Source organism: Eupeodes corollae, chromosome 1 (genome assembly GCF_945859685.1).
Source record: "Eupeodes corollae chromosome 1, idEupCoro1.1, whole genome shotgun sequence".
Taxonomy (NCBI): domain Eukaryota; kingdom Metazoa; phylum Arthropoda; class Insecta; order Diptera; family Syrphidae; genus Eupeodes; species Eupeodes corollae.
In genome coordinates, this window is record NC_079147.1 from 167,435,703 (window position 1) to 167,461,667 (window position 25,965).

The following is a 25,965-nucleotide window of genomic DNA, read 5'->3' on the forward strand; positions in this document are numbered from 1 at the left end:
ACCATAAGTAACTTCAGAAAAATTTATCAAACATTATTAATGAAAAAAAAATTAAAAAAAACACATACTAATAGTTAATAATGTTGAGTAAATTTTATTTTCCATTAAATCGTGAACTGTGTCTGAGATTGATTTGATAAGTTCTTGTTAGTTGTAAAAGTACATTGTTTTGCTGTCGGTAATTTTTTGTTGTACCATTTTTTCTATGTTTAATTTACATATTAGATACACGCAATTTCTATGTTACCAATGTTTTTTACAAAAGTTGAGAGATAAATATGTTGTTGTGTAATTATTTTAATATTCAAGGACAGAACAAAATAAGAAAACAATGCATGATCGTGAATGTCTTTTCCAAAAGATTATTAAATTGTAAAATTAAATCATCATTGCATTAGTTGAAACATTGAAAAAATTCCAATGGTAAACATAGGTTTCAATTTGTTACACTTTAAAACATTTAAACACGTTCTTTTTTTAAACTCTTCACTTGATTTATTAAAAGCTTTTGTTTGAAAATTAAAGTAAAGTTTGATCACAAAATGTTTGATGTAATAAATTTCAACAAAAAAAAAGAAAAGAACAAACAAGTGGAAAATTTAACAAAACACAAAAATTTGAAAAATATTTTATCCTTAACTGATTTTTTAACGTCGGGTAAAGAAGTTCTCCCTAAAATGTTGTTTTGAGCTTAAACCTTCTAGAATTCGCCTAACTTCGATCACTTAAGGAGCACAAAAATCTGCCAATAGCTTTTTGGAATTACCCCAATTAAGGGAAGTCTCCAAAATGCTTAAGGTTTTGGCATTCATTTTTAACTTCAAATCGGACTCCACAATAAAATCACTCTTCAATCGTCCATATTTATATAAATTTTTTAAAGCTGGAGACGACAAAGAATTTGGTAGTAACGGCTCGAGAATCCAATCTAGAGTTATTTGATTTTAATTTGTTTGGTTTTGAAAATCTAAAAGAATTTTGATCCTTAAACTTAATTTCGATGGTAGGAGAAACCACTCAGGAATTACCTCAATATTACTTTTTTTTAAGATCTTGAACCTTAAGTTGGGGTCTTGCTTGCTTAACGTCAAGCTGGGATCAATGCAAGTTTTGGGGAAAACGATATTAAAAAAAAAGAAGCTTTTAGAAGAAGAAATTAGAAGCTCTCAATTTAGCACAAAAAGCACTAAAAAGTCTGTGTGGGGTTTTAGATTTACGGACCCCACAAATGTATAGTTTTTTTCCCAGAAAGAGACAATTTCGTTTCAAAATCTGACAGAGGCTTTAAAGCAATCGTAATGGCTATTGGGAAATGAAATACAATTTTAAGGAAAGAAAAGTTGAAAAACTTATGAGAATCGCTTAGGAAGATGACATGGTCAGTCTTTAAATTTACTCACTTTTTTTTCTCATAAAAACTAATATAGAATTCACGATTTTATATATGGCACTGACTTAATAATTTTTCTATGAATTTGAGTCGAACTTAGGCCGAATTTGAGAATCAATCTATCGCTATAGGTTTTGGAGGTATAGCCATTTAAGATTTAAAAAAATATAACTTTTTGAAGCTATGTTAATTCATCACATTCGTGATTTTTTTTAATTTTAAAATTGTTGTATCTTCAATTATTATTTTGAAAATATTCAGTAAATTATTTACTTTTCAAAAGATCTTCATTAGTTGTTAGACTACACCTGTCTAACATAAACCCTAAAAAAACACTGAAACATTTATGCCAAAACGGCTATTAAGAGTAACATATAAACAATATAGAATCAATGTTTGTATTTATTACGAATTTGTAGAATCAAAGTTTTTGCAAATATATTGGAACAAATATAAAAACGGATGTTTCTGAGTTTGAGCACATTTGATTGAAATTACAGCTCAGAATCCTAACTAAAACTCACTTAATTTAATCTAATACGAATTATTTAAAAACATAAAAGCTTTACATTCAAGATTTTTCAAAACTTCAGGCAGAGTTAAATTAAGACCCATAAGTCATCTCATAACTAATGAGAAATTATGAAAACTGAGTCACATACCAAAAATATTTGAACTGTTTTTAGAAGATAAAATAATTTACTTCTTGGAAAGATCCTCAGGCAGAAGAACTTATAGACTTTAAAACAGTGTATTATTTTATTTAGTTTGCATTTTCCGACAGGTGTATTTAGAAACCCCGACCTAATAGGAAAATTTTGAATTGAGATTCAAATTCAAGACAACAAACTCCTTTGAAAAAGTATTGTGTTCAACCTTTTAAATTTTAACATCAAAAAATAATTATAAACTTTTTTCATCGAAAAATTCTTCTTTTACACTACCAATTACTAAAGTGAGGCCACAAGTTTTGGAATCGATTTTCGATTTTTGGAGAAGTGTTTTACCCGGAAACTGTTATTACTTGTGAACAGGTACTTATTAATAAATAAAAAATCATAAAATTCAAGAGCAAATTAGAAATGATCTTTAGAATTTTCCATACCAATTAATGAACTTCTAAAAAGCGTATTAAAATCTGCTTCCCTAGGATGAGGCCATTGTGAATATTTCCTCCCCGGAGTTTACAAGTGCGATCTTTTAAACAAAATTTTAAAATAACCAAAAGAGTGTTGAAAACAATTGTTTTAATTTAATTTGAACATACATAGGCTCCAAAAAGACTTTGATAGCTACAGAAAGAGCAAAAATAGATGCTATTGTCTACAATAATGAACGGGAACAACTATAAATATTTGCTGTGACGGTAATTTCTAAAAATGAAAAGTAGTTTTGGACATCTGTTTTGTACCTACTTCCACCCGCTATAAAAAGCGAAAATCAATTCTAAAATTTGTGGCCTCATTCTAGTGGTTGGCAGTGTATTTTAAATCGATATATTAACTTAAGATACTCCTTACATCTTCCAGATACCTACAAATATACATTATTTTCCTTTTAAAGTTTTTATAGGAAAATACCTAATTTAAACTTGATGAATTCCATTAAACAGGCTACCATGATTTGAAGCTGATTTTGTTTATTAACATCCTAATTGGGAAAGAGGAAAAAAGATAAACTAGGCTTTTAAGCTTCTTAACTTTAAAGCCTCTGTAATAAAAATTTAGTAATTTTTGTATTTCTTTTTTATTTTGAAAAATGGAAAACTCGAAACTTCGATGTAACACTATCTTATGTGAATAAATAAAATGAATAATACAATCTCCATAATAGGTTTTGTTGTATTCATTTGTATTCAAAACATCTTTTCCCTAAAAATAAAATACAAACAAGCTCTTTCCTATCTTTTATTTGTTCTCATTTCATTTTCATAGTACTTAATTGGTTTGTTAGACAAGCCCCAAAAAAAAAAACAAAACATATTTCGTCTATCACTGTCACCATAAATATAGATTATTTAAATTATGGCAGTTAGATTTCATTATTTATGTTTGCATGTCAGTATATTATTGACATTTTGAACTTTTAGATGACTGGAACATTTTTAAAAAAATCAACAAATATTTTAAAAAATTTATAAAATCTAAAAAAAATATATTTACTTACTGTATTCGCTTAGATCATTCATAGTTCCATTAACCGTACCATCGGTCATCAATTGAATAAACCGATTCTTGATGTATAATTGAATTTTTCTCCCCGGTCCCGATATATCTTCCAATATCGTAGATCTTTCATTACGATCTAAATTACTACTATTACTATTCGTTGTATTATTATTTCTAAAATTATGAATTTTATTATTATGATTATTCAGTCTCCTAGGTTTAATGCTAACACCTTCTTCTGCAGCATCTATCGACTTGACACTAGCATTATTTCTGCTGGTGTTGCTGCTTCGATGTCTCAATGATAAACTTCCTTGTTTCATAATATGTACACTACGATCGGTACGCGACAACACTGGTAATTCAGTGTGTGTTAGAGTTTTTGTTGTTCTTGATTCAATGACATTCAATGACGTTGACGTTGATGTGACATAAGTGTCAGAATTATCATTTAGATTAAGCGGCTGCTCATCCAAATTCGAAAAATTTGATGATGTTACATCAAGGCCATCAGTCGAAGTTGTTGTTGGAGTATAATAATATCTTATTGTTGTCGATGCAACATCACCATTATCATCAATGTCACTTTTGTTTAAATTTCGCGTTCGTTTTGATTGATAATGATGATTAATGATCGATGATGCTGATGATGCCATAACTTCGTCACTATTTAAAACATCACTTTCACTTACACTATTAATATTATTATTACTATCATTATTATATGTTTGACTTAAACTATTAATGACAGTTGTAGAACTGTCATAATCACTAATACTAGCACTTGACAGATATGTTGTATTAGAGACATCTTCGTTTGCACTTACTTTCTCGTTGTTTTTATTGCTGTCATTGATATTATTTTTCTTTCGTTTACGTTTATTGTATACCATATTGGATTTTGATTTTTTGACGCGACGCGAATTTGACACATTACCGTCTGTCATTATTGCATACAAAGGATCAATATCAGCTCGAGAGTGCGTTAGATGCTCATCAATATTAATATCTTGATTTTTATAATCATCATATTGATCTTGATATTGATCTTCACTACTGTCACTTGTACTTGTATTTACATTCAAATGTAGCAAATAGCTGTCAAAATTACTATATTCACTGAAATCATTTATTTGTTTATGATTTATATCAATAAAGGTATTATTTTGCGCCGCTTCTAAATTGATATTAGTAGAATTAGTTGACGTTAATTTTGAATATGATGTTTTAAATGATGGATGCTGTTCTTCTGTGATGGATGTGTTCGTTATGTTGGTTGTTTTTGTTGTTGTTGTTGTTGTTGGCGTACGTGTTGTTAACATTGGCATTGATAAGACAGTTGGCCACACGATTATAACCGACAGGAGGGCACCTAGCAAAGCCAGGGCCCTCCAATGAGGACTTTGGTTTATTCGCATTAACAAACGCCACAAATTTTATACCGAGTACCTTCTCGCTGGGCAAAATCACTGTGCATTGCATTCAAATGCAGGACTGTGTTCAGGGAAAAGCAAAGATATTTTATATTTTATTGATTCTTTTTTGATTTAATTCGTTTTTTTTTGTCGATTTTGTGATTTTGGACAACTATTTAATTGATAATCGATGTGTAGGGCAATGTGAATACATAGATTTTTTATAAAAATAAATTATTAGCATTAAATGTAACCCTATCTAAGCATAGCTTGATTTCGAGAGAAATTTATATCATGTAATTTTAAACAAACAAATAAAATTTAACTTTATATGACGCACACCAGCGTATTTCACATAACTTCTGTCTATTTATTTGTAAATTATATATTATTATTAATGTCATTTTTGTCAGCTGGTTTCGCCAGCTCAAGTGACCATATTGTTTTTATCTTCGTCGTCGTCTGTATCATTCAAGTGACGTTTCTTATTTTTACTTGTGGATTTTTTTGCCATTTTGCATATTATTATGACTGATGTCCTAGGAGTTTATTTTTTAAATTGATTTATTTATATTTTTTGCAATCTTTACTATATGCACTTTAGATCATCTTTCAAAGCTATCTAAAGACTGCCAGATTATTTAACCTTTTTAATATGTCAGTTGATGATTTGAGCGTATTTATTTGTTTTGGTGTTGTCTCTGAAAAAGAAAATAGAAAGATATATTATTTATTTTGGTCAAAGATATCATCCCTATTTTTGTGTTTATCTTAACTTATGGTTCTTATACTTTTTGTTTTAGTGTTGTGAAGTTTACTGGTGCTATAAATATACTACATACTTTCATCCACTAAAGTGCTTAGGAAATTGTCTAAATGACATTTCTCTATTTTTCGACAAAAACAAAATAAAATAAGAAAATTGTATTTGTAGTTTATGTACTAACTTAACGTGCGTGAGTATGCTTTGTTGTTGTTTTTGTATCTTTGTATCTTTCTATGAACGATGAAGGCTATTTTTATCACTTCATACAGTTGATGCATAATGACCTAGATTCAGTGTACCTACTCGCGCCACGAAGAGATTAGATAATAAGTCTGCTGAGTGAAGAATGCAATTGGAGGCGGTTGTATGAGCTTTGTTTTTTTTTTTTCTTACGAGAAAGAAAAAAGGGCGATGTAAAAGATGAAAATAGTTGCCACTAAATTTTAACCACCACAGACAGACCATTAAAAGAATATTTAAGTTTTGTATTTGTTGTTAAAGTAGAAGAAAAGAGGTGAAAGGTGTTTTTTTTTTAATTTTTTTATTTGATTTTAATAAAATTAAAAGTTAGTTCTAATAAGATTTAAAGGCAGTGTTATAATATTTCAAACCTAAGGAATCTTTGTTGTCTTGTCAACACCAACTCTTATGCTAAATGGATTATTAATTAAGGGAAAATAAGTTTAATGATTTAATGAAATATTAATAATGATGTTTGGAAGCTTTATAATTGATATTGGGAACGTTAAATTTATGATTTATTGATCTACTAGCTATGATTTAAAAACAAATCTCTTCTCCAGATCACAAAACTTGCAAATACAAAATTGGTTAATTTTATTGTGTTGTCATAAATCATTTAACTAAAAAAAGAAATTATTTTTTAAACTTATTTTTTTTTTTAAATCTTAAGAGCTATTTCTTATAAACATATATAGTTTTTTTTGTACACAAATTTCAATTTTAGTTAAGAAATATTGTTGGTATTCAGTTATTTGGAATATATTAATATATATTTCATGTTATAATTTCGTAAAAAAGTATTGAACCGATTACGAGATATCGAATTTTGAAAAAAAAAAAAAAAACAACGGTTCCGTAACGATACCCTTCTGTAGCAATACAAACAAATGTTTTTGTTTTATTAAAAAAAAAATCTATCGGCTTATTTTCGAGAAAATTCGATTTTTTTAACTTCCCAGCGAAAGTTATTGTAGTGGGTCCGATTTGTCAAATTAAAAATTTTGACATTTCTCGACGTTTCAAGATCTCTAGAGTCGAAATAAAAGATTTTTTGAAAATAAAAGATGTCTATGCGTGCGTGCGTACGTACTTTCGCTACGTTTTTTCATCGTCCATAGCTCAAGAAACAGTAGAGATATCGACTTCAAATAAATTTTTTCTACAGATAATAAGGCAGAAAAGTGCAGAAAGGGCTCTCAAGAAAATTGCGTGTGTGGTTTTCTTTACCATAGCAGTTTAAAAAAATTTGAACATTTTGGTTAACCCTAAATATTTTACGAACCAAAAACGCTAGAGACTTGAATTAAGTTTTATATAATAGATGGTAACGTGATACCACAAATTTGTATTTTTTTAAAAAAAAATCCATTAAACGGGTTTTTATATAACAAAAAAAAAATTGCAAAAAAATGTCCACCTCGAAAATTTTCCGAATACAAAACGATATTATCTCCAAAAATATTTTGTGCAACGAAAAAAACGTTTTTAATATCTGGTAAAGTTGTAAGGAAAATCGAATTAACAAATTTTTTGATAAAAACATAAAAAAAAATTACTCAAAGTTGGTAAAAATTGAATTTCGACATAAATATCTTTTTAAAAATTTGAGATTATGACTTCCAACTAATTAATTTTAACTTATAAAAACTATTGTTTTCAACATTCGAAAAAATGCTGAGAAAAATCGAATTGATAGTTTTATTACAAAAAAATAAAAACCTAAACATAAAAATTAACAAAATTTGGTAATAATTGATTTTCGAATCAAATGTCTTTTCAAAACTTTGATATATTCAATTTAAACAACTTTTATCTTTTGAAAAAATATTGTTGTCAACATGCAGTCAAATTTTGAGAAAAATCGAATTGACAGTTTTTTTTACAAAAATTAAACACAATTTAACAAAAGTAGGTAAAAATTGATTTCGACTAAAATATCTTTTCAAAAATTTTATCTTATAAGAAATATTGTTTTCAATATCTAGTTTACAAAAAAAAAATAATAAAACTTGGTAAAAATTTACTTTCCACGCAAACAGCTTTTCAAAACTTAAAAATATTAATATTTTTTATTTCACAGAAAATATTGTTATTCAATAGTTTGTTTATAAAAATCCAACAGTCCGTTTTTTCATAAAAAAAAAATTAAATCTACAGAAAATAGTAGGCAACTTTGGTTAAAATTGGTTTTCTGTTCTTGATATCTCTCAAATTAATTTCATTCGTCCAATTTGTAAGAATTTAAGAAATGCTACTTAAATTGGTAAAAAATATTTTCGACTAAAAATCTATTTAACAAAACTAGATTTTCAGACTTAACTATTTTTTTACATGAAAAATATTATTGTTAGTTTTAAATGTTTTAAGAATAATTCAACTAACAACTTTTTTAACAAAACACAAGAACCTACAAACTTTTAAGCTAGACAAATCTACAGACGGAATGGGAAGTTATCAGTGTGGGTCCCATCCCAGCCTCGTTTTCTTATCAAGGTGAATCTGCTTAAGAACTTAATTAAATTCAATCGACAGATAAACGGGTGGGAGGATAGACAGACAACATTGTACAATTTGCCCAATGTAAGTTTTTAAGTTGAAGATCAAAGTGCTTTCAGTTTCTATTTATGGTAAGTTTTTTTTTAAACAAGGTTTTCTTACGGTTGACAATATTCTAATCTCTATCAAAATCATCATCATCAAAAATTAGAACTCAATTAAGTTCTTACTGATTTCTTCATCTATAGTGTTAGAATTCTGATTTACATAAATCTAAGTATTTCTCATTTCTACGAATATAATAATTAGATTTATGAGAATAAACAAATAAATATATGTTATTTAGTTTTTTATTTTCATTTTTAATGTTACAACTTGAGTTTTAATTTTCAATATTATATTCTAATTCTACGACCATTTCGGAGATGTTACTCCATAATCGGGTGGAATACTTTTTCTATAATTAAAGAAAAATATATCAAACCAAATAAAAGCGAACAATACAAAATAATATTTATCTCACACACATTTAATATTAATTATTGATGATATATCAGAATCTTGTGTCAAAACATCTTAAAGGGCGTATGAAAATAGTTAATTATTCTTTAGTAATTTGTTTTATAAAAAGATGATCTAAGTCATTGACAGATGTCACAAAATACTCAAAAACGTAAAAAGCATTTTAAAAAATGTCTGTATGTATTCAATTGTGTCGGTGTGTAAAGCCGATCAAGTTTTAAAATGATCTAAGAACTTTATCAAGAAATTGGATAATAATGTTTTAGGAAGGATAAGTTCGTAAAATAAGTTTTAAATGTCCTAAATTCGAATCTTGCCTTTACATTTTTCTATTACACGGGTTTTAATATGAAGTTTCAAGAAAAACTTGAATTTGATACTTTAATAGTTTTGGACTTAATTTTTAGTGATGATTTCGAATCCAAACTCTAATTTTGACTATTTGCTCAATTTTTTAAAATACCCGTTTTCAACATCTAATATATAAAATTCTCCTGTCACAGTGTTAGTTGCCATACTCCTCCGAAACGGCTTACCCAATTTCAATTAAATTTTGCAGATACACTCGATAGGTCTGAGAATAGATTTTATCTATTTTTATATTCCTGTGCTATAATTTAATTGCATCAACATCGTACACGGTGCAACGGTCTTACGATGGTATTCAGTGACGCTATGTACAATGAAGCATTGATTGCTATTGAGGATCTTTGCATTATCATTGCCAGCTTACCACTCAGTCGTTTTGGTATGCATTCACCAACTTTAACAATTTAAAAGACAGCGATTGTTGCTTATGAGGAACAAAGAACACTAATGAATGAAGAACAAAGAACCAATTTGTATAACACCATGCCCGCTGTTCTGGCAGGACAAGGTGGATTCTGTTTTTAGATGCACCAGGTGAAACTGGCAAAACATTCCTTATTTCGCCAATTCTTGCTAAAACACGATCAAATAATGGTACCGCATTGGCTGTTGCATTTTCTGGCATTGCGGCAATTTTATTGGTTGGAGGCAGAACAGCTCATCCAATATTTAAACTGCCACAAAATGTTCAAAATACCCCAGACGCGGCCTTTAATATAAAAAAAAAAACAATCATCTATTGCCGCAGTGTAAAATTATCGTCTGAGAGGAACGCCCTAAAGGACACAAACATTTGCTTGAGGACATTGAAAGATTTACAAAACAATGACAGGCTATTTGGCAACACTCTGTTACTAGTTTTAGGTGATTTCAGACAAACACTTAACGTTATTCCGCGTTCAACGTACGCTAATGAGATCAACGCGTGCTTAAAATTATCGCCACTGCTGCGCGGCGTAATGTTCAAAAAGTACAACTGAAAGTAAATATGAGTGTTCAAATGCTTCAAGATCCATCTACTGAAACATTCTTAAAACAACTATTAGATATAGGCGACGGAAAAGTTACTACAGATGAAACTGGGTCCATAAAATTACCGGTCGATTTCTGAACGATTATTGACTCACAGGATGCTCTCATTGACCAGATATTTCAGATGTATATTTCAGATGTACACAAACAATATACAAATCATAAGTGTCTGGCAGCAAGAGCAATATTAGCAGCAAAAAATGTGGATGTCAACGAATTAGATCTCAAGATGCAACATGTTATCAGGAAACTTGTTGTCATACAAATCTATTGATAAAGTTTGTTTGGTGATTTGTTGTTTTTATATTTTCTCACCGTTTACAGTGCTCTATACCTCTCCCACTTATATACCACATCCTTACACACTTGCAATAAGTTATTTATTTCTATCAAAATATTCTCTAGAAATTATTTATATGACAATACAACGTTTGTTGGGTCAGCTAGTTATTTTCATATTTTTTAATATATTTATTTCAAAAACTTGATATAATAGAATTGTTTGGACAACAACTTCGTTACAAGAACAATAACAATTAGGTGGCGCAACAGTCCCTAGAGAACCAGGGTCGTTTCAAGAACAACAAAACTTATTTTTAAACCGTTTTTACTTTTTCTGTTGAAAACCATTTTATCAAAAATCGTTTAGCGTCTGTCTTAGGTAAGTTTTTTTTTTCAATCTGACGTGATTCATTAATTTTGAAGTCAGATTTAAAGATTTAAAGGCCACCTTAAATGTGCAATTTTAATGCGATTAAGAAAACCTTGTTGACTGTGTATATTCATTGAAAATTGACAATCATGATTCAAAAACCAAATTTTTTTATACATGTCTAATTTTTTAACTTTATCTTAATCAAGAAAGAATAATACTTGTCAACATCTTCCTGTAAACCTATAATATGCCCCATATGTCGCTAATCTCTAAGAAGTTTGATAACATCATACTTCTAAAATTGTCATGATTAAAGCCGGCATTATGAGTGTTGTTTACATTTCATTATAAATAAACAAATTTGGTAATCTATAAACTTTCATAAAGAAACATGCTTGTTTTTTTTCTTAAGTTGAACTCCACTCAAAAGATAAGGCCTACAATACATATTTATAGATATAAGCATTGTCTAAATGAGCCACAAATATGCTATTAAGCCTAACACTTACTATATACTTAACATTACGTTATGTAGGTCAAGAAATGTTTTACTCTGTGTACACATACATAAATATAATAAAATACAAAATTTGACAGTGTCTGGAAAACCATACGTATTTCATTTTTGTTTTTTTTTTAAATGTTGAATTACAAACAAATTGTTTACGATCACGGAAAACATAAGTAAGAAAAACATGTTTCAATTGACATCTTGTAATGCGATTGCTAATTTTTGGTACATGCACTAATGTTTGGACAAGTGCTTCTATCGTTTTACTAATTTTATACATCAGCACATTGCTTTGTCAAAGTAAAAAACGACATCGAGCACGACTTCATGTACATAGTTAGTGGTGGCCTGGGCATTTAAAGAAAATGAAGACGAAAAAAACAAAATCTTTGCAGACCATGTAGACGGGTTGTGTCGAATAGAGTAATAGCAAAAATGCATTTCAGTTAAACTAATGATCTTATACTTTATCTGACAATCTCGTATTAAACATCATCTGACAAAATACTCATAATTTATGAAAAATTTTACGTTTTTAATTGTAAGCAATTAGTGTGAATGAATGTTTGAGCAGGTCTTTAGTCTTAGGCACATCTGCAAAAGTGATGAGAAATCGACAAAGTTTTTGCTTAAAATAGAAGCATTTCATCAAACTTGTTGTAATACTTTGGACTGAGCGGTGTCGACTTGGTGTCAACACAAAATACAAAACCGATTTAGTCTGAGGCTTATTTTAGACTACACCATCCCTGAACTGTAATGCGACAGAAACTTCCAGATTTCTATACTTTCCAGATCTTTTTAGGAAGATAGCACATTCCTGGAAGACGAGCCAATCCACTTTTGCATAGATGGATCAAAAACAAATGAAGAGGTTGATGCAGGTGTGTACTCTGAACGACTGAAATAAAGTCCGCCTTCCTATTCATTGTACCGTGTTTCAAGCGGAATTTTTGGCGATAAAAGAAGCCTTGCCATGGCTTAAAAAAAACATCTTTGATGGGTGCCGGGCCATAGATACATTTTAGGAAACTGTAAGGCAGATAAACTTGCCAGAAATGGTACAGTACAACCCATTCTACCTTTTTTAGCTGATTCTGGCATACCCATAGCAGATGTAAATTATTGCTAATGCCAGTCGCTATATGAAGAAGGCAATCATCAAGTGAAATAATATCACCACGTATCAGGTATTGAAAAACATCTGCGCAAGCGGCTAGGCGTATTCTCAAATGACTTTTACCAAAGCTGTTTGGCTGAGGAAGAGGAGGATACAGTTCTTCGCCTCCTTTGTACATGCCCTAATCTAGCTCAAAAACAAAAGACTTGACTAGGAAAATTCTTTTATACCGATCTCAATCATTTCGTAAGAGACTCAAATTTGTTTTCATTGAGCTTAAAAGAAAGCCTCAAGGTGCATGTGTCCTACTCCATCACGGACAAACACTTTAGCCTTACCTAATATAACATCAAATCAACCACAATACACTTAATTTTAGGAATGCTCATCAATTTAATCTTGAGTCAAATTTTGGTCATACTATGTATTAAGTACAGGGATTATTTCTTAAGTAGCACTACACGAATGTGGAACAATTTATCAGGCTTAAATTGTCCACAATGTGTAGACATTCAAAACCAATGTACATACTTCCCGACTTTGTAGCTGTTCAAAAACTACAAGTCCTACATTTGCATATTTTGTATTTTCTATAGTACGTATGTTCAGAATGCTAGGGAATGCAAATGTCGATATTGCTCTGAGTGTCTACGCAGTCAATGATTATTACAAAATTATTATTGCAAATCAATTATTGTTATAAGTATTTTGAGTTTAAATAAAAACTTTTTGAAATGTACATGTACTAAATGACTTCACGATTTTTGTAGTTATTTAAAAAAATACAAACTCATTCTTTTTCTTACTATCTTCAAAAATGGTATCAAAATGACAAAAATAAAAATACGCAAAAGTAATCAACAAAATATACGACCCCCCTAAATACATTATCTTTTAGAAACAACTAGTTTTTTTTAAATACTCACATTTTATTTCTATTATGATTTTATCATAATTTCAATTGGAAATCTATCTATGAATTAAAAACAAAATAAAATCTGTTGTCTTGATCTCGATTTTCGATTTATTTGGAAGCTTTGTTAATTTACTCAAAGTATTTCATCAGATTGTTGTTAAATTGATACAATTTAAAATACATAGTCTGTCTACTTAGGTATTTTTAATAAGAAATAATACAAAATAAGAAATCTTATGACAGAAACTGACTCTTAAGAGTATAAGGTGTACGATTAAAATAACTCGGGACGAAAGAAAATTGAAAAACGGTGTACCGCAAGAAAGTGTCCTAGAACCAAACTTGTCCCTTTTGTATACAAGTGACATTCCAGTACATAACAATGCTTTACGGGCACCTTTGCTGATGATACTGCATTATTGCTGATAGATTGATAGACCCGCTGCAAAGGCTACACAAAAATGCGGTCCAAAAAGTAACTGTTTGGACTAACGGAAAAGCACATCTAAAGTAAAAAAAGAGGCTTTGGCCACCCACACTTAAAACTTTCCACCCCGTCTGTCGATTTGTGCTGCTAAAATCTTTTAAAATAATATTCATAACAATATTTTGTGTGAGATAAGTACTTTGAAGTTCATATTATCTTCTATTGTCTATATTCTATATTCTATATTCTATATTCTATATTCTATATTCTATATTCTATATTCTATATTCTATATTCTATATTCTATATTCTATATTCTATATTCTATATTCTATATTCTATATTCTATATTCTATATTCTATATTCTATATTCTATATTCTATATTCTATATTCTATATTCTATATTCTATATTCTATATTCTATATTCTATATTCTATATTCTATATTCTATATTCTATATTCTATATTCTATATTCTATATTCTATATTCTATATTCTATATTCTATATTCTATATTCTATATTCTATATTCTATATTCTATATTCTATATTCTATATTCTATATTCTATATTCTATATTCTATATTCTATATTCTATATTCTGTATTCTATATTCTATATTCTATATTCTATATTCTATATTCTATATTCTATATTCTATATTCTATATTCTATATTCTATATTCTATATTCTATATTCTATATTCTATATTCTATATTCTATATTCTATATTCTTTATTCTATATTCTTTATTCTATATTCTATATTCTATATTCTATATTCTATATTCTATATTCTATATTCTATATTCTATATTCTATATTCTATATTCTATATTCTATATTCTATATTCTATATTCTATATTCTATATTCTATATTCTATATTCTATATTCTATATTCTTTATTCTATATTCTATATTCTATATTCTATATTCTATATTCTATATTCTATATTCTATATTCTATATTCTATATTCTATATTCTATATTCTATTGACAACAATTTCCTATCAGTTTTTTGTTGTTTTTGTAGGCTTCCATGTTTTGTAAAAAAAGTTGACAGTCGAATTCTTCTAAAAAATTTAATGAAAATTACCAACAATATTTTGAATATGTAGAAATAGTTTCACATAAAAATCTATTTTTTCTATCGAGATTTTTAGTCGAAACCCAATTTTAGTAGCATTTTTTGAAAATTTGTATTTCATATATGTACATAAAAACAAATAAACAAAATTTAGCACAGAATAAAATTATTTTGAAGACAATACGAGATGTAGAGAATCGAATATTAACGTTTACCAATTTTGTGTAATATTTTTGTAGATTTGAATTTTTATGAAAAAACTGACTGTAAGATTTGTATAAAAAACTCACTGAATGTGGAAAAAAATATTTTCTATAAGATGAAATTAGTTTAAAGCAAATATCCTTAATTTTTTAAAAGATATTTAACTCGAAAATCAATTTTTACCCACTTTTAGTAATGTTTTTTTAGTTTTTTTTTTGTTGTAAAGAAACATGTCCATTATTTTTTTCTCAAAACTACGCTAAAAGTATCTAAAAAACTCCAAAAAAAATCCTTCGTGGTATAACTACATCTACATCGTGGCCTTCAAATTGAAATTACTACAGAACATAACACATAATCAGCGAATGGAAAGTCTTAACAACTTCGAAATGGAGACCGTCTTATGCTCATCAGCTGATGGTCTAAAAGCTATACGGGAAAGTGTAACAACTATAAACTTTTGGTCCTGATAACAGTAGTGTTCGTGCCGTAAGTGTCCCACACTACTCGATCCCCATTCTTACCGAGTGTCTATCAAAGATTAAAATGTCACGACATATGACTTTCTCGATTTTCAAGTCAAACTTTTTCACCAATAATAGTGTTCTCATTTAAAGTTTGATTGCATGGATATTTGACTTTCTTTTAAAACACCTAAGCAAATTCAATCAATCAAATTTTATTTAAGAGTCCACTTTATGAGGTGAGATGTTGAGAAAACAACCGCCGTCGCCGCCTTTTACGACAAACTTAAAGCCGTAAAAAGCTGTTTTGAATAAAATCCATTAACTTTCTTGTCTTCTATTCATACAAAACTACGTATTCACACTAGACAATTCATTCTAACTAGACGTTCCGTCAAAGTATCCTAAAGATGTGTACACGCTCAAAATATACTTTATTTTTGGAAAATATTGAAATGACTCAAAATAAAAACTCGTTAAGAGTTAATGACAACTTAAAAATTTAGTTTTCCTTCATGAAAATGTAATAAAAAAATCAAACAGACATTTAATCTGACACAAATTCACAAGGTATTTTATTAGTTCTGCTCATTTCGACGTGAAGGAATTTTTATTTTTACGTAACACAACCTCATTATATGGAAGGGAATACATTTTAAGACTCTGCCTCCCACTATAGATGATTAGAGATCAACCAGCAAAATAAATTATAAGGTGTTGATGTTAACAAATACATATACAAAATATACATACGTACATTTTCGACACGGTGGAATTCATTATTTGTTGTTGTCTGTCCCAAGTTTTGACGTTGGCAAGATGTCAAATTTAAGTTGGTCTTCACTTCATTCATACATCGTTTTGTTTTAAAAATTCTATAGGAGCACATGAATTGAAAACCTTTGTACAAAGCGATGATTTTCTTTCCTGCCGCATAATTATAAAGTTTAAGTATTGTAACTTCTTCAATTTAATTAAAAATCGAAATTAGATCACGAGACCTATGTAACGAACAAAGTGAAATTTATGCCTAAAATACACCTCCTTCGCCCTAACCACAAAAATAAATAATCATTCCAATTCTAATTGTTGATTAATTCCCTTAGGACGACGACGCGACGAGAGTCAGAAGAAGCACCTTTCGACCATAATCACACATCATGTCCGACCTAAAGAAGTGCGTAGCTTCAATTAGCAAACTAAATCGTACACAAAATATTTTAGGTTTGTCACAAGAACCAAAATAAAAAAGAAATGTCAAACAAACCAAACGATCTATCGCCGTGCATCGAAAAGAGGCACGCACACTGCAATAGTTTGTTAAATTTAAAATTTATGCCAATGACCCTTTGCGCACGCTTTTCTAAAAGGCTACACGAATTTCTTGGTGCTCTCAGTCTTACTATACATATCTTTACAATACTCGTAGTCGGATTATGTAGAAGATTGTAATGTTGGGGGATATTTTTAATTTTAATCTGGGATGTGAATCGTTTTTTCGCTATGCTTCCTAATAAAATCTGTTTCGGCCTATGTTGACTAAAAAAATATGCGCCGCCAACTTTTCTGTGCGTCTGATAAAAAAGTGTTGCCTTTTTATTTGTCTTTCACACTAAAATATATTAAATTTGAAAAGTATTGATTAATATACGTCTAGGTCAAATCTCAAAAGATTCAAAATATTTTCAATTACTCTTTCGTATGAGATCAAATTTTGTAATTGTTTAACTTCCCATAGGAAATTATTATTGCGACGTTTCAAGGTCAGTAGAATCTAAATAAAAGATTTTAGAGAGATGTCTGTGCGTGCGTGAACGTACGTTTGCACGTCCGTACGTTAAGGATGCTTATTTTGTTATACAGATTGCAGTTTTTGCCATATTGGTTAACCCAAAATATCTAACGAACCAATAACGCAGGCGACTTGAATTCAATTAATTAAATCAAGTATTTAACAAACAACAAATTATTTTATCTTTTAAAAAGTTATGTGCAACGAAGAATAGACTTTTCGACTTTTAGAAAGAAAGAGCAAGAGAAAAATCGAATTGACAGCTTTTTTTACAAAAAATAAAAACCCAACAAAAATATGACTAAAAGTTGGTAAAAATTGACTTTCGACCTTAACATGTTTTAAAAATTTAAGGTATTGGTTTCAAATTTATTTATTCTTACAAAAAATATATTTTTGACATTCAGTAAGATTTTACAAAAATACAACAGTCAGTTTTTTGATACAAAATTAAAATCTACAAAAAAAAAATACGCAAAATTGATACAAATTGATATTTGATTCCCAATATCTCGTAAATAAAGGAAGGTATTGACTTTAAATGATTTCATTCTATGCTTAATTTTCTTAGAAAAATCCAGTATGTTTTTGTTTTTATGAAAAATAAAAACTTTCAAGAAATTCTACTAAATTTGGTAAAAAATATTTTTCGATTTAAGATTTCGTTAACAAAAATAGATTTTGAAATCAAACTATTTCATGATATTCAAAATTATATATTCAAAATATTGTTGTTAATTTTTAGTTTGTCGTTTAGAAAAATTCAACTGACAACTTTTTTTACGAAACACGAAACTTACTTACATAAAGAACTAAAACTGAGGTTTTTGACTGAATTATTAGAAGAACAATGAAAGATTTTGACTTTTAATCATTTATCTTACACCAAATATTGAAATGAATATTTTGTTAATGGGAAGTTATCAGTGTGGGTGCACCCCTGCTTTTTTTGAATACATTTTTCACTACTATCAAACTTTCTTAAAATATGGCAACTCTATTCCTCTTATTCAATCACAACTAAAATAAAAACAAAATTCTAATAAATTTTATTTAAATATAAAATTTTTAAAATTAGAATAGTCTATGAATTGTGACGAACTTCATGGGTGACACAAAACTATGCGAAATAGTGTCTACGCGCAGCAATCAATTTTCTCAAAGCGCTTTCAAGGAACGCACTTACGCGAATGTAGACGTTTACATTTATAACTCGTCTGCTTTTCGGAGCTTGTTGCATTTGTTGTTTTCTGCATTTCAGCAATGCAGCTATAGAAAGGAGATATTAAACTGAGTGAATTCATTAATTTTATATATATTATTTCAAAAGTTGACAAATTGTAGTGAAAGAATAACTTTTTCTTTTACGCATAAGACAAGATCTTAAAAGCTTTTGTTGACATTATGTCAACGTTAGATTGGATCTCTTTGGATCATCAGATGAGAATGTCTTTCTTCACAAAAAGATTTTTATTTTGTTTTAATTTTATTTTGTGTAATTCTCTGAAATGAAAGATATTTGGGTATTTTTAAATGATCTAGTGACAGAAGAAATTAAAAGAACATTTTATACGAAAAAATTTAAATGTATAGCCAGATGTTCAATCTTCAATGTTTTTTTCTTTTAGAAATTAAAATTTAATTTGGAAATTTGTTAAAAGAAAGATCAAGACCATTGACTTTTTCGTTTTGATTTTACTTTTATTTCAACAATTGAAAGTGTCGTTTCACACAATTTTTCAAAAAAAAAAAATAAATAAAAATGAAAATAACGACTTGGGATGTTTTTTAGAGAAGATACGATAATGAATGCTGACATAGACCTTAAATGTTTTATATTTACAAGAAATTGATCCCTAAACTATTGGAAACATTTTTGAAGACAAAACAATTAATTTTAAAAAAGATGTCCAATCTTTGACATTCTGTTGGTTTCACTATATGTGTTCACATTGCACATATGTATGGGATTCGATGTATGAATTTGGAATAAAACATAAGAAAAGAACAATAATTGTTAAAAAAAAAACAGGAATTGAAGCTCAAATTTCATTACTCCATATTCAAGTCAAAAAATATTTATATAAGTACAGGTACTGCCTCTTGCGAGGAATTGACAAATCCTCAAGAGTTACTTTTGTCATGAAAAGTGCTTCGTTAAATAAGCTTTTCGGATTCGGCTTAAGGAAAATTGTAGGCCCCCTCCATCCTTGACAACGGTCCTCGCATAGAACAATTGTCAGAATAATTTAAAATAAGATTGTATAAAAATTAGCCAAATACAGACCGGAATTAATTTTAAATAAATAAAATAGACGATTTTAAAGAGGATTTGTCAAGAAAATATAAGGAATACATTTTATACATATTGTTTGCACGTTTTTTATCTTTTAAATGAAAAATAAAGTCAAGGAAGGCGTTCGTCGTAGATTATGGTCAAACAATGTGTTCATCTTCGCGTTCAACAGATGGCGGTTTATTTGTTGACACTAACAAATATTACAGCTTTGTGTTAACTTCAAATTGTTTGAGCTAGCTTACAAAAACAAAACTAAACTTCTAATTAGTAGCAACATTGGAAACCAGAATGAGAAGAAGATTTAAATTTTTATATTTGTATCTTATTTGAAGATTTTCCAAGAAACTTTTAATGATTTATTAACTTCCCAAAGGAAGTTATTGTAATCTGTCCGATTTGTCGAATTAAAATTGTTTACATTTCACTTTTCAAGGACCCTAGAATACAAGTGAATAATTTTTAAAGGTATGTCTGCTCAAGCTCTATTCGTCGTAAAAACCAGTAGAGATATCAATTTAAAATAAATGTTGTTATACAGATAATAATACAGAAAGATGTAGGAAGGACTTTAAAAAAAATTGATTGACTGGTTTTTAAAATAGCAGTTTAAAAAACAAAAAATAAAAATTTTGGTTTTGAAATATCTAACGAACCAATAGCGCTAGCGACTTGAATTAATTTTAATATTAATGTGACGTGATTCAAAATGTAGATACTCTTAAAAAAAATTAAATAACGTTTTATATTTAAATCAACAAAACTGAAAAAAAAAAAAGAAATGTCACCTCGAATGTCTTAAGAACGTTTTAATATCTGGTAACATTTTGAGAAAAATCGGATTGACTTTACCTTGATTTATCTTATACAAAATATAGTTTTCAATATTTAGTAAAATTTTGGGAAAGATCGAATTGACAATTTCTTACAGTTTCTTAAAAAGAATGACAAGTTTCTCAGAACAAAACATTAAAAATGATGGCAAATTTACTTTGGCTTTTTTGCTTTTGTTTGACCATTTTTATTCTAAATATTATTATTGTATTATTCAATTATAAAATACCTATATACCAATCTGGAAGTTCCTTTAGTTTTTAAGCTTAATCTAGTATTTTTTTTAGATGAAGCTGCGTACTACGCAAATTTTTGTAAACCCTTATTTATGAAAAATAAATTATCATCTATCTATCTGAATATTTTTTAAAGTTTTAAGCAAGACATATCGATAGGCAATTGCATTACAATTTCTAATGACACAAAACAAATTCCATTGACAATCAACTTTACTTTTTTACCAACTCAAATGAAAACTATAACTTTACAAATTCTCATATGGGCACACTCTTAAATGACAAAACCCTCTTTAGCTAAACAAATTGCTTCATCTCTCAAAAGAATTGCAGCTAATTTGTTCATCAAAATGCTTAACCTCCCTTCTTTAAATTCAAAGCCTTAAATTGCAAAAACCCATAAACATTTTTATCGATTATTATGATTATCAGCATTGGCCTACATTTACTTCAGATAAAATATAACTAATTTCAAATCCTCGAATTCACTGTGAAGCACTCTAATATTTAAGGGCACTATATAATTTGAGTATCTCATTACCATAATTTAATTTTTTCCAGAATCCTCCTTCATTGCTTACTGTCATCTCATATTTTGCATCATCATCATCATCTTCGTAATGATGATTATCAAGAATCTGGGTGGTTGATTTTTTTTTTGAGTTTGCTGTTTTACGATGTGCGGATGCTGATGGAAGGCACAATTTAAAGTCATTGCCAAATTTTCGTTGAAAAGTAACAGAAGGGACTTGATGGTTCGTGCTGGCAATCATCAAAATATAGCCTACTTAGGAAGGCCTAAGCTATAAACTTGAGATGTAGGTAATAAGGTTATTGACATATACTTCCCAAATACTCAGCTTCAATGTCAAAAACTTAAACTCACGCAAAAAACATACCATACTCAAAGATTAGGCAAACATACGAGTATAATACACACAGCAAAAGAACTTAAAAATATACCGACCGACCGACATACCGGCTTAAAGAGACCCAACGTTTAAAGGGTATATGTATATAAATTACACGCTGAAGGGTTTAAGTATGTTTGCCTTTTTCAGGGATAATGTATGTCATTTTTATGTTGAAAGCCTTCATTATTATTTGAAAATTAAGAATTTAAATATATATGTATTTTACCAGCCACATCCTTATAAGAAGGATATTTGGAACATTTTTATGAGGATGTTAAATCCCCTGAAGGAGATTGACGTCATTTTTATGAGAAGATTTCTGTCAAATGTCAATGAACTTATTTGACATTTCTTGTTTACTTTGGCTAGATATACTTACGTTTACACAGGAATGGTGTAATTCTATATAAATGTATACAGTACATATTTGCTCTTTCTGACAAGTTAATAGTGTATTGACTTTAATCTCGCAGGAGGGAATGCTTAAATAAACTTTGGGTTCATTACGGTAGAGAAGGTACATCATTTACAGAAGCAAATAAATTCTTTTCAGTTTCATTCAACACATAGTTTCAAGAAGTGGAACACATTTTTGTCGATAATTGTTGTTTTTATTCTATGGTATATGGAATAGATATTCGAATTGATTCGTGTTTTATTTATAATTAGGAGAATTTTGAATAGGCTTTATTGTTTGATTCATTTTTAAACATAAACATATAAACATACACAAAAAAAATAACATCTATTTTAGTAGAACTCCAATTGGAGCCACCTCTTCTTTTATTCCTCTAATTTTATTGATCTTGAGTCTTTTTAAGTCTCAAATTTCTAAAGGAAATGGAAAAGAAATTAAACTTTTAGTCATAAAATTACGTTGTATCATCAAAAAATAGTTAAAAGTTTGACGCTTTCAATGTGGAAAGTTGTTGTCGGTTCAGTGACCTTAAAAACTTGGGGTTCCATAAGGGTTTAAAAAATTTAAATGTGAACTAGGACTTCAGTTAAAAGGATTGAATTTCATTCCAGAATTAAATTTTGACTTTATTGAGTTGAATGCAATCAGAGAAGCCGCCTCTGAAGTGCTGGGTTTCAAGCAGCCACTAACAAGAAACCCCTGGTTTGATAAGGAATATCGGCAGACAGTGCAGCCAAACGGGACTACACGAGCTCTATGAAAAAACAGGAGAGAGGAACACCGACTTCTCAGAAGAAAAAAGAGGGAGCATGAGAAGTGCGCGGTCGAAGATGTTGAGAAGTTCAAAAGCAGAAATGAAGTTCGAAATTTTTATGAGTGGGTGAAACGACGAACTGAATTCTGCTGTCAAGCAGAAATATAGACGACGAAAGCCAAAAATTTCGTCTTCCCGACATAGACGAAGTAAAAATTGCCATATCTAAGCTGAAGTCTAACTAAGCCGCTGGAGCAGATGGGTTGAATGTTCGAGCTCTTAAAAACAGCTGGAGATAATTTGGTTACGAGCATGTACTAACTTATCTGTAAAATATGATCGGAAGAAAGCATTTCCGATGAATGGAACCTCATTGTGTTTGTTTGCGGTAGGAATAAGATTCTCTCATGCCAGAGACAATGCAAGTGCTGGCTGGGGCGCCTCGGCTTGACCTGTTGGTTATACGCCTGGCGATTGCCTACAGGATGTCAAGATGAGTAAACTTGTCCTCAACGGACTGGGAGGAGAGCTCAAATTTTACTGACAGGAGAGTAGGACGTATGAAAGAATTATAAGATAGATGTGTGTGCGCTAGATGGCAATTTAGATGGACAAATAGTAAGGTGGGAAGGGTAACTTTTGAGTTTCTTCAAAGCATTGATAAGGCAGTTACAGTTAGGGACTTTTATGTCTCGCTCTTCACGACCTTTTTACTCACAGGTCACGGGTCTATGAATGCATTCTTGATTAAGAGGACACTTTCGAGAACAGCAGAGTTTTCCTGTGGAGCGCCTAGTGAGAATTGGCTACTTGTCATCGTAGACTGTCCTCACTATGCAGATTAGAAACGAAGATAACTGGGTCTTCAGAGGAATCCTTAGTAAAAGAGAAACTGCTGGAACCTAGAGATTTATGCAAAACAAGCTTGCACGTAGGAGGGTGGTAGGGGGGTTAGTCAACTAATGTTGTCTAGCTTGTAGTGTAGGGCAAAGAGGTCGTTATTTCGTGATATATGTGCTCTTGCGTGGATGTGCTTTATGGTGGGCTTTTAATATATATTCACTTATAAATTAATTTCCAGCTTGGTCTCATAAGTTGACTTGGAAACCTCATTAGAGGTTCCTGGGTTGTGTATCACGGTGTCACTTGACGTATATTTTATTGTTTTATTTTATTTAAAAATTAACTTTAATTACAGATTTAAGCGGTTCATGGGATTATCTGGGAACCTCTAGTTACTACTTCACTGGAGATTCCTCAATGATGATGCCTTGCAGCACTACCAGTTGTATTAAACTTTTTTTGTTTTCTATATTTTTTTCGTTTGGTGTTGCTGTGCACTACTACCAGTTCTTCAAGTGGTGGTCGCGCAGAGTAACATGAAGGATGCCAGACTTTATACTGTAAGAAGTCCATCTGGAAGTTAAATTAACGGTTCCGAAGCTCGACCTGATGCTTTATTAGGGTACCACGGGAGACAGAAGCCATTGAGTCTTGTCGGTTCTGGTGTCTCATTGACACTGGTCGACTTGGCTCACCCTCTCGTAGAGGTAGGCCCCCTAGTGAGAGTATCGTGGTGGCTGTGGTTGCCGTTTGCGGAGCTAAATGGTGTTCTAAGGAGTCTGTTTTACACCTATGGTCCTTAGAATACAAGAAGTGCAAGATACACCTCGCTCTTCAACAAGGGGTGCAGTTCATGCCTTACACATGACTGTGAAATTGTACTGGTGTAGTACTTGTACTGCCCTGCGGTGTTGACCAACACTTTTCTTGGTCCTGATATTGTGGGTAAGCCTAAACGGAAGGTGTTCACGTTAAACATATCTATAATATCTGTGTTTGTTTGCCCGATACTAAAAAGAAGACCCTCTAAACTGCACCAACTATTGAGGAATCAGTCTACTTATCATCGCCTACAAAATCTTATCTGCCGTAATAATGTGAACGTCTGAAGTCCATTGTCAGTGTGTTTTAGACCAGAAAAGTCTACATTCCATCAAATATTCACATTACGCAGATCCTGGATAAAACCCTAGAACAGCAAATCGACACCCATCATCTAGTTTTGACAAACTCGTCCATTTGTAAAAGAAGACCATGAAATATTTGAACTGCTCCCTAAAGATTGGAAAGAACTTACAGAATCTCTTGATTTCAAAAAAGTCTTTAAACAAGGTGATTCGCTGTCATGCGATTTCTTTAAAATCGTCCTTGAAAGAATAGTGTAGAGCTGCCACATCAACACTAGAGGCACTATCTTCCAAAAGTCTGTCCAATTACTAGCATATGCTGATGACATTGACATAAACGGAAGAATTCAGCGTGATGTCAATGGGACTTTTGTGAGTATTGAGGCAGAAAAGCTTAAAATGGTCTTATTGGTTAATGAGGCCAAAACCATCAAAACAAAAAACAAATTACAGACTTTGTCTACATAGGATCCGCTATGAACGCAGAAAACAAACAACTCTTACTTACCGCTGTTTTCTTAGGCTAAGAAAGAAATAAAGTAGTAAAGCCCTTTTTCGAGCGAACAAAGTGTCGCTATATAAGACCCTCATAAATTTAATATATATCTATCAGTATAAATAATAAGAGAGCAATAACACAAATGTGTTTACTTTTCAAGAAAAGCAAACCATTTCTTAAGGCTCAGCCGGGGGTAGACAACAACAACAAAGGATAACCATCATTACATTTAAAAGAAAAAAAGAAAAGAAAATCATTAGTGTGGCATATTAATTAAACAAAAATGACAATGAAAAACCAAAAAAATTACTACTACAAAAGGGACTTGACTCAAACATTAACAAACGGTTTTAAATCCTTAACATGCCACGTTCCTCGCTCCTTACCGCGATCATCTATTAAGAGATATGTCCAAGGTGACATTCTCTTGCTGACCTTGAAAGGTCCTACAAATTTGGTCG

General features: G+C 30.1%; 1 protein-coding gene across 6 annotated transcripts in view; it reads right to left on the reverse strand.

The window, feature by feature from the left end:
- LOC129953723 (probable serine/threonine-protein kinase DDB_G0282963) overlaps positions 1–25,965 on the reverse strand; it is a 181,748-nt gene that overhangs the window by 135,210 nt on the left and 20,573 nt on the right. For all 6 annotated transcript variants that reach the window (XM_056067116.1, XM_056067112.1, XM_056067114.1 and 3 more), the window contains one exon: positions 3,557–5,674. In XM_056067116.1, the coding sequence (XP_055923091.1) occupies positions 3,557–4,976 (1,420 nt within the window). In that variant the 5' untranslated portion in view covers positions 4,977–5,674. The remainder of the gene's footprint in view (positions 1–3,556; positions 5,675–25,965) is intronic.